General features: G+C 37.3%; 1 protein-coding gene across 1 annotated transcript in view; it reads right to left on the reverse strand.

Annotated features, from left to right (window-relative positions):
- The window catches only part of FAM102B (family with sequence similarity 102 member B), a 61,880-nt gene extending 45,820 nt beyond the window's left edge, over positions 1-16,060 (reverse strand). Inside the window, exon 1 of the mRNA XM_011368120.2 lies at positions 15,921-16,060. Coding sequence (XP_011366422.1) covers positions 15,921-16,060 — 140 coding nt within the window. The remainder of the gene's footprint in view (positions 1-15,920) is intronic.
- Positions 16,061-16,065: the final 5 nt, after the last annotated feature.

Consider the following 16,065-nt stretch of genomic DNA (forward strand, 5'->3'; position numbering starts at 1 on the left):
GTAGGAAGAAAATGTGTACGTGCACACACACACACACACAAAACAGAATATTATTCAGCTATGAAGAAGGAAATCTTGCCATTTGCAATGACATGGATGGACCTTAAGGGCATTATGCTAAGTGAAATAATTTAGAGAAAGACAAATACTGTATAATCTCACTTATATGTGGAATCTTAAAAAATAAAACAAAACCAAACAAAAATAACATCCAAGCTCATAGATACAGAGAACAGATTGGTGGTTGCCAGAGGTGGAGATTGGTGTGTTGTAAATGGGTAAAGGGAGTCAAAAGGTACAAACTTCCAGTTACAAAATGAACATACATCATGGGGATGCGATGTATAGCATGGTGACCATAGTTAATAATGCTGCTTATTTGAAAGTTGCTAAGAGAGTAGTTCTTAAAAGTCCTCATCACAAGAAAAAAGTATTTTGTAACTATGTATAGTGACTTACATTAATAAGATTTATTGTGATCATTTCCCACAATATTAAATATTGAATCATTATGTACATCTGAAACTAATATGTTATATATGCCAATTTTGCCTCAATGATAAAAAAAACTTCACCAAAGACTTGCTCATTGTCAAATTAAGAAAGCGGCTCTTATACTACTCCCTCTCTCCACACTAAGACAGAGATAATACTGTCCTCTCAACTCTGTCCTCAGCTTCTGGGATGCCACATTCTTCTTCAGTGTTTTGGTCTCATTTTCCGTAATTAGGTCTTTTTCTACCAAGGTTCTATCCTCTGGCCCTTGTGTTTTATTCTATGTGCTCTCTGGCTTTAATTATCTTGTTCTTGAGGATTACTTTAAAATCTAGGTATGCAGTCCTGACTACCCTGCCAAGTTTCAGACATAAACTCTCTGCTGCCTACAATACATCATCGCAGACCTTGTTTGCACCTCACATTCAAATGTTCATAGGAAAGAGCTCAGTATAGGCAAGAGAAGGAATAAATGGGAAACAATAGGAATATCCAAAAACAGAAGAATTGTTACTTAATTTACAGTCCAGTGATAAAGAATATTACATATGCCACTATTTGAATAACATACTAAAATACTTAATAACATGGAAAATGCTTATACTATCATTAATATTCAGTTAAAAAAAAACAGGATAAAATATTATGTTATTTGGCTCCAACATGTGAAAAATGAACTGGAAGAAAGTGGAAAGCTTTATTTCCAACTGTTAAGTTATTGTGTCTGATAGGTAACATTTTCTTCTTTGTAATTTTATGTATTTTCCAAAATTTTTATAATGATCTTGAATTAATATTAGAATCAGAAAAAAAGGGGAGGGCAGGTTCAAGGTCATACTGCCCACAGAATAAAATCCGGTCTTCACAGAATGGCATCCAAGGCCTGGCAAAATCTAGCCCCCAACACAGTCTTGCTCTTCACTACAGTCCCCATTCTCTGTTCCGCTCTGCTGCTTGGCCAGCATGTTCTCAGCACTGTCCACTTTTATGGTTCTATGCTCCTGTTTATCAAGTCTGTTTTTCTCCTACTCAACGCAGAACATTTTGACCCTGAAGATCTTTGCTCCAAAAACCATAACACAGAGCTGGAGGACAATGCTCAAAATTCTCTCTTGGATTAGCTAAGTAAAATTCTACAAGTCTTTTAACTAACTATATTGAATATTATTGGTAGCAATAATAAAAAATTGGCTAAAGTAACTCATTGACTAAAATAACACGTGGCAAATATTGCTCTTGACTATAAACTGCCACAAAATTAAGACTTCTTAATAGAATTTAAAAGAATGTAAAATAACAGAATGTAAAATCCGATCCTGAAAAACTGGACTTGATAAAAATAATAGCCTATGAAGATTATGTCAGATTAGTACAAATTAAGATAGACATTATAATCTACACATGTGTTTTATAACTCATGTTCATTGTAAAATAAACAGAGAAGACAATAAATACCAAGGAAAATAGTTTCATAAAATAAAAATTAAAGTGAAAAATAACAGAAATGATTCAATTGTCTAGAGTAGTTCTGGCACATAGTAGACATTCAAAAGATATTTGTTAAATAAAAGTTCTGTATAGCAACTTATTAATTAGATTGGCTTAATGGGGTTTTGTCAGGAAATGCTTTTTAAAACAGCCTTATTGATATAGAATTCACATACTACACAATTCACCCATGTAAATTGTATAATTCAATGGTTTTAGTATATATGCAGTGTAAAATCACCACCACAATCAATTTTATAACACTTTCATCATCTTCAAAAGAAACCTCACACTCATCAGTAGTCACGCTCCATTTCCCTCTAAACCCTCAGCTCTAGGCAACCACTAACCTCCTTTCTGTCTTTATAGGTTTTGCCTATTTTGGACATTTCATATAAATTGAATCAAAACATGTGGTCTCTTTAAGACTGGCTTCTGTGACTCAGCACAGTTTTCAAGTTTCACTGATGTTGCAGCATACGTCAGTACTTCGTTTTTTGTTTGTTTTTTTTTTTTTTTGCTGAATAACATTCAATTGTATGGATGGCCCACATTTTACTTATCCATTCATCATTCGACAGACATTTGTTTTTTGTTTTTTGTTTTGGCTACTATGAATAACGCCTGTACAAGTTTTTGTGTTGACATGTTTTCATTTCTCTGGGGTATATTAGTAGAGTTGCTGCATCATGTGGTAACTCTAATCTCTGAGGAAATGCCAGTCTGCTTTTCAAAGTGGTTACACTAGAAAATGTTTTCTTGATGAAGATTCAGTACGGATGTACCACTCTTTAAAATGGTTTTTAATAGTAAACACAAGTCAAAATGTTATTAGAGTCAAAACATCTGATATTCTATCACCCCATATCCCTACTACTGGTTAAATCTTACTAATCTTTCAAAGCTTATCTCACATGCCAGATCTTCTAAGGAGTCTTCCCTACTTTCTCAGTCAGAATCAACAGCTCCCTTCTTCCTTTGAACTGCCATACAACTTTATTTGTAAATTTACTGTAGCCTTTGTCACGCACTCTGCCCTATATTGCATTTAACAATATGTGTCAGTATCTCCCACTAAACTGCAGTGCTAAAGATATTTTATACCTATGTTTACAGTAATGATTATTATGAAGAATATATCATTTGTGTGATGAAAAGGGCTCATGCAAAAGATGAAAGTAAACATCATACATGGTATTTTACAGAATAAACTTAACTGCAGGTAATATACTTAATAAAAGATAAACTTAAAATATCAATAAATGCTGATATCTGTTGATGAGCAACAAATAAGATATATCTCAAGACTTATATAACAAAGCAAAAATAATGGCTTAGATAAGCAGAAACACAAACAGGAAAACAAAGGGGGGAAACTTTCCTAAAATTGTCAAATAAAAATTACTGCATAAATCTAATGTCTATACTTTATTAAATCATATTAGTTGGTAGAATGACTGAATAAATACATCAGTTCTATTGAAGAAAACTCATGACAAAATATCCCTAAGTCACAAAGTTCAGAAAAAAAATTTCTCTTTAATACTACTCCATCTGCTTTACTTGAAAATGCTAACACGTAAATAATTGGCCTGGCCTAATAAACATTTTTTTGGGGGGTGCTGAAAAATTTACTTTTTAAAATCATGGTGAAATACACATAACATTTACAATACTAATCTTTTTACATGAACAGTTCAGTAGTCTTAAGTACACTCATATTGTGCACCAAATCTCTAAGAACTCTTCATCTTGTGACAATGAAACTCTGTACCCATTCCTCCCTCTCCTCAGCCCCTGGCGACCACCATTCCATGTTATGTCCCTACGAATTTGACCACTCTAGCTACTCCTGTGAATGTAATCATTCAGTGAATGGTAGGTGAATGGATAAATTCTGATACATTCAGACAACAGAATACCATTTAGTGCTAAAAAGAAACGAGCTATCAAGCCATGAAAGCATGGAAGAACCTTAAATGCATATTACTAAGTGAACTACTAAGTCTGAAGGTGGCTCCCCACTGCATGATTCCAACTGCACGACATTCTGGAAAAGGCAAAACTATGCAGACAGTAAAAAGATTAGTGGTTGCCTAAGGTTAGGAGGAGAGAGGGATAAACAGGCACGCGGAAGATTTTTAGAGTACCGAAACTATTTTGCATGATACTATAATGGTAGATTACAGGTTGTTATACATTTGTCAAATCCCACAGGATATAGAACACCAAGAGTGAACCCTAAAACAAACCACGGACTCTGAGTGACAATGACGTGTCAATATGGATTCATCAGTGGTAATGAATGTGCCATTCTGGTGTGGGATGTTGATGGTGGGGCAGGTGTGTGTGTGGGCAATCGCATGAAAAGACAGCAATGAAAGTCCTGGTCACCTCTTCTGCCAGAATAACCCAGTCTGCTCTTTCCTACTGTTCTACGCCTCCTCACTCTGATTCATCATTCCATTGCTGCTCTCTTTCCCAACTCATTCTACCATATCACCTGAAACCTTGGTTTCAGGGTTAAAACACTCTTACATTCTCAACCTCTTCACTTAAGACTCTGCTTAATGCCTAACAGAAACCTGGCTATTTTAGGAGGGCACTACTTGTATTAAAGCCCTGTAGCGTAGATGATGTTTGTTCTCCACCTCATCTTCTACAGGAGGCAGGGCTAGCATTTTTCTAACTCCTCAGCGCCACGTGTAGGCTGTAACTCTTCCATTTACAAGCTTGAGGCTTAAAAGCTTGAGACACACAATATCTGGCTATATGACACGCTTCCTCTCCTAGTTAATGTCACATTGACGTACCTGTTCTCTCTCTTTTCACCCCAACACCTGCAATCGCACTGGCTATTTTACACCATGCAAATAACTAACACCCTAAACTCAGAATTCTTTGCCCTATGCTATCTTCACATGACTTCAGTGACACCCACATCCTGGACTTTGCCAGCTCTCCAGACTGCTCTACTGAAGGAATCTCAAGTTTTAATATCCTACTCTCTGAGCACATCTCCTACCCCACCGAATCTGCCATAGCCTCATTCCTTCCACTCCTACCTTTCTTTACAATCACTGAGGCCTTCATCTTCCAACGATTCTATATTTTCCTGATTTATCTTCCTGGCCTGGTTTCTCCTTATGAAGTGTCGATTCCATGACTGAGTCCTTAAATTTCTTTCTCACCAATACTTAATTCCCTCATCCCTTTGGCCTTTCCACACACCTACAAACTTCTAAACCTGAATCAATCCTACCATCTATGTTTTCCCATCTCAAATCTATGAGCACCACTCAAGAAAAATGCATGAACATGCACATTGCCATCACTAAAATTTATGTTTTAAATTTCAGTTGAGCCTTTTCAACTTATCTTTGGTCAGCGTCCTCTCCCATTCCTTACGTAAACTTTTCTGATGGTTGTCATTATCCTCATGTCCCTTACTCTACCTTTCTTACTTGCTACTGAGAAAGTTAAGGTCATCAGATAAGAATTTCCTTAAATTTCAGCCCTAAGCCAACTTACTAAGATTATAGAAGTCACTTGCTTTGATACTACAGTATCAAATGATCCTTGAAATGATCCCTGTCTCCCCTTTCTTTATGTGGCAGCAGTAGCCCACCATTATACTCATAGTGTTTCCAGCATACGCCAATATTAGGAAATAAGACTGAAAGCTTGATCATAGAATCTTAGAATTAGAAAAGGCCTTAAAGTCACCTATCTTTCTAACGAAGGATAACATTCCTGAGAATTGAACAAGATACCAAGGTAGCCTATACACTATTGTACTCTTTTAAATGTTATACCAAATGTTGTATATAACTAGAAAATGTTTTCTTGATGAAGATTCAGTACGGATGTACCACTCTTTAAAATGGTTTTTAATAGTAAACACAAGTCAAAATGTTATTAGAGTCAAAACATCTGATATTCTATCACCCCATATCCCTACTACTGGTTAAATCTTACTAATCTTTCAAAGCTTATCTCACATGCCAGATCTTCTAAGGAGTCTTCCCTACTTTCTCAGTCAGAATCAACAGCTCCCTTCTTCCTTTGAACTGCCATACAACTTTATTTGTAAATTTACTGTAGCCTTTGTCACGCACTCTGCCCTATATTGCATTTAACAATATGTGTCAGTATCTCCCACTAAACTGCAGTGCTAAAGATATTTTATACCTATGTTTACAGTAATGATTATTATGAAGAATATATCATTTGTGTGATGAAAAGGGCTCATGCAAAAGATGAAAGTAAACATCATACATGGTATTTTACAGAATAAACTTAACTGCAGGTAATATACTTAATAAAAGATAAACTTAAAATATCAATAAATGCTGATATCTGTTGATGAGCAACAAATAAGATATATCTCAAGACTTATATAACAAAGCAAAAATAATGGCTTAGATAAGCAGAAACACAAACAGGAAAACAAAGGGGGGAAACTTTCCTAAAATTGTCAAATAAAAATTACTGCATAAATCTAATGTCTATACTTTATTAAATCATATTAGTTGGTAGAATGACTGAATAAATACATCAGTTCTATTGAAGAAAACTCATGACAAAATATCCCTAAGTCACAAAGTTCAGAAAAAAAATTTCTCTTTAATACTACTCCATCTGCTTTACTTGAAAATGCTAACACGTAAATAATTGGCCTGGCCTAATAAACATTTTTTTGGGGGGTGCTGAAAAATTTACTTTTTAAAATCATGGTGAAATACACATAACATTTACAATACTAATCTTTTTACATGAACAGTTCAGTAGTCTTAAGTACACTCATATTGTGCACCAAATCTCTAAGAACTCTTCATCTTGTGACAATGAAACTCTGTACCCATTCCTCCCTCTCCTCAGCCCCTGGCGACCACCATTCCATGTTATGTCCCTACGAATTTGACCACTCTAGCTACTCCTGTGAATGTAATCATTCAGTGAATGGTAGGTGAATGGATAAATTCTGATACATTCAGACAACAGAATACCATTTAGTGCTAAAAAGAAACGAGCTATCAAGCCATGAAAGCATGGAAGAACCTTAAATGCATATTACTAAGTGAACTACTAAGTCTGAAGGTGGCTCCCCACTGCATGATTCCAACTGCACGACATTCTGGAAAAGGCAAAACTATGCAGACAGTAAAAAGATTAGTGGTTGCCTAAGGTTAGGAGGAGAGAGGGATAAACAGGCACGCGGAAGATTTTTAGAGTACCGAAACTATTTTGCATGATACTATAATGGTAGATTACAGGTTGTTATACATTTGTCAAATCCCACAGGATATAGAACACCAAGAGTGAACCCTAAAACAAACCACGGACTCTGAGTGACAATGACGTGTCAATATGGATTCATCAGTGGTAATGAATGTGCCATTCTGGTGTGGGATGTTGATGGTGGGGCAGGTGTGTGTGTGGGCAATCGCATGAAAAGACAGCAATGAAAGTCCTGGTCACCTCTTCTGCCAGAATAACCCAGTCTGCTCTTTCCTACTGTTCTACGCCTCCTCACTCTGATTCATCATTCCATTGCTGCTCTCTTTCCCAACTCATTCTACCATATCACCTGAAACCTTGGTTTCAGGGTTAAAACACTCTTACATTCTCAACCTCTTCACTTAAGACTCTGCTTAATGCCTAACAGAAACCTGGCTATTTTAGGAGGGCACTACTTGTATTAAAGCCCTGTAGCGTAGATGATGTTTGTTCTCCACCTCATCTTCTACAGGAGGCAGGGCTAGCATTTTTCTAACTCCTCAGCGCCACGTGTAGGCTGTAACTCTTCCATTTACAAGCTTGAGGCTTAAAAGCTTGAGACACACAATATCTGGCTATATGACACGCTTCCTCTCCTAGTTAATGTCACATTGACGTACCTGTTCTCTCTCTTTTCACCCCAACACCTGCAATCGCACTGGCTATTTTACACCATGCAAATAACTAACACCCTAAACTCAGAATTCTTTGCCCTATGCTATCTTCACATGACTTCAGTGACACCCACAACCTGGACTTTGCCAGCTCTCCAGACTGCTCTACTGAAGGAATCTCAAGTTTTAATATCCTACTCTCTGAGCACACCTCCTACCCCACCGAATCTGCCATAGCCTCATTCCTTCCACTCCTACCTTTCTTTACAATCACTGAGGCCTTCATCTTCCAACGATTCTATATTTTCCTGATTTATCTTCCTGGCCTGGTTTCTCCTTACGAAGTGTCGACTCCATGACTGAGTCCTTAAATTTCTTTCTCACCAATACTTAATTCCCTCATCCCTTTGGCCTTTCCACACACCTACAAACTTCTAAACCTGAATCAATCCTACCATCTATGTTTTCCCATCTCAAATCTATGAGCACCACTCAAGAAAAATGCATGAACATGCACATTGCCATCACTAAAATTTATGTTTTAAATTTCAGTTGAGCCTTTTCAACTTATCTTTGGTCAGCGTCCTCTCCCATTCCTTACGTAAGCTTTTCTGATCGGTTGTCATTATCCTCATGTCCCTTACTCCACCTTTCTTGCTTGCTACTGAGAAAGTTAAGGTCATCAGATAAGAATTTCCTTAAATTTCAGCCCTAAGCCAACTTACTAAGATTATAGAAGTCACTTGCTTTGATACTACAGTATCAAAGCAAGTTCAGACTCCTTGAAATGATCCCTGTCTCCCCTTTCTTTATGTGGCAGCAGTAGCCCACCATTATACTCATAGTGTTTCCAGCATACGCCAATATTAGGAAATAAGACTGAAAGCTTGATCATAGAATCTTAGAATTAGAAAAGGCCTTAAAGTCACCTATCTTTCTAACGAAGGATAACATTCCTGAGAATTGAACAAGATACCAAGGTAGCCTATACACTATTGTACTCTTCTAAATGTTATATCAAATGTTGTATATAAATATTATACAGCATAGAAGCATGCTTTCTTTAACATCTTTCCACTGGTTATAGTTCTGTCTTCTGACATACCTGGCAGAAGGCTATTCCCTCCTTATGGGGCAGTCTTTCAAATATCTTTCATTTATTGATGTGTGGCCTTGAACAAATTATGTTGCTTTTCTGAGGATCAACTTTCTCATCTCTAAATGAGAGGTGTGGCAGGCAAACTGTCCTCTGATATCTGTCCTCTCCTTTTCTTTATTGTAATTTAATCTTTTGCGGGGCACATGGGCACCCAGGAAAGACTAAATTTCTCAGTCTTCCTTGGGGCTGGCAATGGCCTTGTGCTTAAATTCTGGTCAGTAGGCTGTGAGCGAATGGGACCTCCCCTTCCCCTTTCCTCCTTCCCAGTGGCTGGAATTCGGATGTGGGGTGAGCCAACTTAGTCCCTGTGGATGAGAACAATACCCTGGGCATGACAGAGCAGCAAGATAAAGAAAGAGTCAGGGCCGCTGACAACCTGACAGAGCACAGCCACCACACTAGCTTGGACTTTACACAAGAGTGAAATAACTTCTATCTTGTTTAAGCCACTTTTTTTTTTTTTAATATATGTATTACAGCACCTGACATATATCATAACTCAATAGGATGTAACATCTCTAAATAAAAGGGATTTTGTAAGAATTAAATAAAATTAGGAATACAAAATATATATACAAGTTCATTTTTTAGTATTTGAATACCATCATCTTCTCTCTTGAGACTCGCCCAGACCCTGTTACTGACATAATTCAAGATTCCTCAGAATCTTAATATACTTCCCTGGATCTCTATCTGATAATATCGCTCAAAGGCTGATATTCTAAATTGAACATTAATTCTTTATAAGCTGTGTACATAGAACAGCATATACTTCCCTATATGACTTCCCTATATATTTAATTTGAAGATTTCTGTGTATTTGTAATCCTTAGCAAAGCTACAACAGATCCTTTCTCCATAAATCCGGATTCCTTCAACAAATATTCATAAACTGTCTACTGTACAAGGCTTAGTGATACAATAGTGAATATTACTTACTGATGTAAAATGGCATTAATATTTTTACAAGGTATAACTATCCACTAATGAGACTGAATTTTGAGGACCTACTGCCAGAAAGTCATACTTTAGGAAAAGAAAGTATATGCATGACCACTATGTCTCTTATCTTTCACATACAATATGACCTTGGGGCAAATCTAAAGGGGCCAGGTCTCATGCCCTATTTAGTGGTGTCACGTAGTGGAATCAGTTTTCTGAGACTGGCATTTAGAAAAACTCCTACTATATATATTTATATATATATATCATCTACTATATATATATCATCTACTATATATATAGTAGATGATATATATATATATATATATATCTACTATTCTTTTAAAACAGAACAATGAGAAAACAAAATCTAAGAGGCAGCAGAGTTCAGTGATTAAAGACTACACCCTGGAGCCTGATCGACTCCTAGCCCTGGCACTGACTAGCTGTGTGACTTTTCAGCACCTCTTTATGCTTGTTTCCTCAGGCATAAAATGGGAGTAATAACAGCAGTAATGTAAGAATAGTACCTTCCTCCTAGGATTATGTTGAGGATGTAACAGCTTAGAGAAGTTTTTGGCACATGGAAAAAGTACTCAGTAAATGTTAGCTACCATTATTATAGGGATTACAATAATGTGAACAGATGACACCATTTCTGGTCAGGGTATAAAGAACTCTGGGCCATATGGTCAAACAGCACTTTCTAATACTGGTTATTTTTCATATTTGTTACTTGTTGGTGATTTTTTTCATTCTAAAAACTCAATTTAATGTACTGAAGGTTAAGTTGATAATATATATCAAAAGCCTTAAAAATCCAAAAGCACTTTGACTCGATAATTCCATTTCTAAGAGTTAATCCTAAATAAATAATAATGAATGTCCACAAAATTTGGCTATAAGGATGCTCATTGTAATTTGTTTATAAAAGTATTAATAAAAAAGAAAGCATAGAGAAAGACAATTTCAAGAGGCTTGATTCAATTAACTATGGAAATCCTTTCAATTGAATGGTATGCATCTATTAAAAATAATTTTGTAATTGAATATTTAATGATATGGGAAGATATGTTAAGTGAAAAAAAACCATGGAAGACTGTGATCCCGCTCTGGTTTAAAAAAAGTGTGTGTGTGTGTGTGTGTGTGTGTGTGTACCAATAAAGGCTCCTACATTATACACCAATAACAGTAACAGTTATTATCTCTAGTTGGTTTGTTTCTACATAATTTTTGTTCTTTTTCTTTTTCTATTTTCTAAGTTTTCCACATGAATCTATATTACTTTTGCAAGGAAAAAGGTTACTAAAAGGAAGTACACAATGTGCAGTGAACTAAAATCTTGAAAACATGAAGACATACTCTGGACAATGAGAAGAAATCCCTTAGGCTTGTTTACAAAGTAAAAGATCCAATACACAGATGTGCTCATTAGCTTCCCAGACACTCCCTGAATTCACATGGTTTTCTGTCACAAGCCCATGTGAAACTTAGTATTTAGCTATGGGCACCAAAAAAGATGATCGATATAAGATAAACTTGGGAATCCCCCAAAATACAGGAAATATTTCTTATTATTCCTTTTATTAAAGCCAGAAATTAACCTGTTTTGACAACCTTAATGAACCTCAAAAGTGATTTAGATGTGTTTACGAAGGAAGGTGCTCTGGAAAGATTTAAGTAATGTAACACTCTGTCTTTGAAAAGTCTTCAAAAAATATATTATTAGGCAATAATTAGACCAGTTTCCTATAATTGTACAATGTATTTTTGACTATGATATGTAAAATCTGATCATTTTAATAATCTTTAAAGGGGCATAATGGTATAAAAAAATCCTAGATGAAAAGTTCAGTAAGCACTACTTTCCACAGACCAGTATCTAAGAAATACACAATCAATGTCTCTGTTCTCTGTCACCTCTGTGTAGCATGTTAGCGTACAACTTACCACCTTGCATCCTCCCCATGCTACAGTCCCCTCAACAAAGCAAAACAAAACAAAGATTCTTCTTGACTTCTTTACTGTTATGTCATCAAAGCATTTGTCATAGCATTTTTTCATTTCATTAGTCACTTACATGAGAGACCTCCAAGTTCACATTCTTATTAGCTCCTGCCTGGCTTATTTTAATAGACTCCGAATTTTTCTCCCCATTTCTAATCTATCCCCAACTTGAATCCAAAGAGCATTAGCCCACCAGCCAGCTTAAATACCACTTTAATCATATTACAATTTACTGTAAAAATCTTAGATTAACTCTTATCCTATGAGCAGTGGAAAGAAAACTCATTATAAAGGCCAAAGTCTTTATCTTCTGCTTCTGTTCAATGTGAACTCTCTCCGCAATCAGGCTGATCTCACCAATTTCTATTGATGACTCGCTCAAGCTGTTTTCCCATCCTGGCTTCCTTGTCAATACAAATTCATCCTCCCAGCATGCTCAACTGAAAGCTAATAAGGTTCTCAGTAACCATTACGGCTGTAAATAAATCCTTTATCTTCAGAATATCATCAACACTCACATATTGTCTGACTCATTGATTAGGCACTAAATCATACTGTCTCCTACTGTCAAGCAGTTATACATCTAGGATCTAAATTATTTAAGTTGAGGTAATTCTCTTATGTCCCTTTATATTTGGTGTACTTCTTACAGCCCTACCAGTTAGAAATCTGGTAAATCCTCAACATTTGGTGAACAATGAATGAGTTGCATCTTACACTTGTGTATAAAGCCAAATATATTTATAATTAGCTATGTACCTCTAAGGCTTTTCTTTAACAAAATTAATTATTATTTTACGTAAGTTCATGCATTGGGAGTTCCCAAGACCACCCCCAGGTTCAGTGATCCATTAGGAGGACTCACGGGACTCAGCACATAGTTGTATTCATGTCTAAGATTTATTACAGCGAAAGGATACAAAGCAGAATCAGCAAAGGGAAAAGGTGCATGGTGCAAAGTCCTGAGAAACCAAATGCAAGCTTCTAAGAGTATTCTCCCAGTGGAGTCACCGAGAACGCACTTTCTCCAGCACCAAACTCTGACAACACATGTTGTCTACCAACACAGAGACATAGCGCCTAATTTTTTTTTTTTTTTAAGGGCTGATCACATAGGCACCCTCTGCCTGGCACAGACCAAAATTCCAGACTCCCAGACAGTATTTAGCACAAATCACCCTGTTTATAGTGTGTTTTCAGGGTGGCACGGGGGGCCATGCTAAAGTTTTATATCAGTATAGGGAGCTATTGACTATTTGAGTTTCCAGATGCCAGCACAAACATGGTAAGCAGGTCTTTCTAAGGAAAGCAGTCTTGGGCCTGCTATGTTAAATCTTTTCTATGTAGTTAATTTCATATTTTTATGGGAGAAATATTACAATTAACTATATTTGATTTATAAGAGGCACAAAAATGATTTTTTTTAAAGTACTAAAATCTAGCATTTAATTAGAGATGCACTGCCCAGACTGGCACCCAAGAATTAAAAGTTACACAATTTTTAAATAATTTACATCCTTTAGGTATTTCAGGTTTTCTTTCTTTTTTCTTTGCATAATGAGGTCTTCCCCCCAAACCAAAACTTCCGGAGTTGTCAGGATAAAGGAACTAAGTATAACATCTAAAGGAAGTAAATACTTTTGGACAACAAGCTCCTTGTCTTCTCTCTGAATGACAACTGAGTACCAGAGCACTGGGGTAGCTGTTTCAGGTATATCATCTTATTAAATCCTCACAAGGATTAGTAATGGTTTCTATTTTATAGATAGAAGCTTTGAGAGTCTAAGTAACCCAGTCAGGTTTACCATGGCAAGCAAGGATTTAGGCTCAGATATAGCTCATTCCAAACCCTTGCTCTTAGCTTTATACCAACTACTTCTACCTAATAAGCACTGGCTCCTTATTATGAATCATTTCTCTCTAAACTATATTATGTATACATATTTTTTTGTTTGGTTATAAAGAGCATTATTTTTAACCTTACTGACTTTGATTAAAGTAAAAATTTAGTTGGAAGAGAACAGGGTAAGTTTAACCCAGGATATTCTGCTTTTTGCTTTCCAACTCTTGAAAATCATAAATCAAATTATGCCCATTGCTTATGTTCTCTTTTATTTTGTATCAATCTGTAAGACAGACCTGGTATCAGAATCTTGGCATTTCTCTTACCAAATGTGGGGATCTTGTGAAAGTTAGTTATGCTTTCTGAGTTTCAGTTTATTCATCCATACAATGGGCATCCCTATCTCATTTAATTCTCTAAGAATTAAATAAGATATTTAAAGGGCCCCACCTATCTATACCTGCAGAACAAATGATTGCCCCAACACCTGAATCACTTACTGAGAAGCAAGCCAAGTCAATGACCTTAGGGAGAAAGGAGGTGGTAGGGAAGAACCCTGACCACCAGGTGTCACCACTGGCCCAGAGAGCTGGTCAAAGTGCCAGAAGTCCCGGTTGGGACCCTGCAGCAAAACAGGGTAAGGATGAGTAAGGCTGTCACTTGCACCTTCAGGACATTCAAGAATTGGCTTTGGCATTTCAACACCTTAACAGTTGGTACAATATTGCTGCATCATTCTAAGTTACACTGCTCTCTTACCTGTGTTAAAAATGATGGTAATAGATACACTTCAGTAGTTGACTGTTTTTAAACTAGTACATTGCTATAGTTCTGAATTATTAATGCATACTGAATGTATCTAAAAGGAATGGACGAAATCAAGCACTAATTCTGAACTCAAAAAAAATGACCATAATATAATTAATTAGCTGAATAGCCACAGATTTGTCGACACAATTTTAATTTTAAAAACTATGCTCCCTGACCTATTTTAATTTTGAGAATCAATAGTGTTTCCTACATCTTTGGCTTCAGCCAACTAGACATCACAATTTCTGGCTTCCATAGGCTTCAGTAACGCCCCCGTGGGCAAATCTCTGGCCCCAATCCCACAATCCGTTCACATTATTTCCTTTACATTATTAATAAGGATGACAGAAAAAAAATGAAAAGCAGAATATTTTTAGGTTAAAAATAAAAGTAAGTTTAGGCAAAAGCAGCTTTATTAACTCTTTCCCTTGATCTCAGGAACTTCAAAGTTCATTTTTTTAAATGCTGTAAATTTTCTATTTTCTTAAGAAACAATTTAGGGTAAATCTATCAACCTACGAATAGCTCTGAAATCGCTCAAGGAACACCACGACCCCTGACTTCATTCTGCAACCTGCCAACCACTCTGAGTGCCCGGGGGCTCATTTGAAAATGAGGGCAGAGTCTGGGCTCTCCTGGTTCTAAGTCCTCCACACTGAGTGCCACTAGCGGCCACCTCAAGGTGGGTTAATTCAGTGAGTGTCAGCGCATAACTGGAGACGCAGCTCCCCGATGTGGTACAGGCCGTTGTCCCCTCTGCCAGGTACACCTGACTCAAGTCGAGCCTGACCAGGCCTACACCTGGGCTCCCGAGTCCCTGAGCCACCAACCAGGGAGAAGCAGTTAGGCTAACACAGGCTTCTGTTCAGAGCCGGTGCTCTTGCAACTCAAGCAGTTTAGGTTATTTTTGCTATTGTTTCAACAGCCCAAGTTCCACTTTGCATTTCACAAGTATGGAAACGTCTTAAGAGAAACCATCCTGTTTCTTCGGGCCGTTGCTCCCATTCCTAGAGAATTTACGAAGGAAGAGCAGACACCAGGAACCGTCTGGAATTAGAAGAGCAGGCGCCCAGCCCAGCCGAGGTGCACCCATTTTTTTTGCGAAGCACTCTGTGCAGAGCAATACATTCCTGACCGATTTCAGCCAGGTCCCCAGAGAATGAAGCTCGCGCACCAGGCTGGCCGCCCTCCTGGAGCGAACGCGCGGAGGAAGGGGACGCCGTCCCTCCACCCAGCCCCCTGCAGGGCAGGCGCGGGCGCAGCGGCCCGGGAGGCGCGTTACCTGGGGGACTCGGCGGTGAAGCTGCCGCCGTCCAGCAGCCGCATTTTGCAGAAAAGGACACCGTTGACGAAGGGCACTGAGGAGAGCTCCTCGAGCCCGAAGTCCACCTTAAACTTAAACTTCTTCTTCTTCATCATCATGAGAG

The sequence above is a fragment of the Pteropus vampyrus genome, unplaced genomic scaffold (genome assembly GCF_000151845.1).
Source record: "Pteropus vampyrus isolate Shadow unplaced genomic scaffold, Pvam_2.0 Scaffold6, whole genome shotgun sequence".
NCBI classification, from domain to species: domain Eukaryota; kingdom Metazoa; phylum Chordata; class Mammalia; order Chiroptera; family Pteropodidae; genus Pteropus; species Pteropus vampyrus.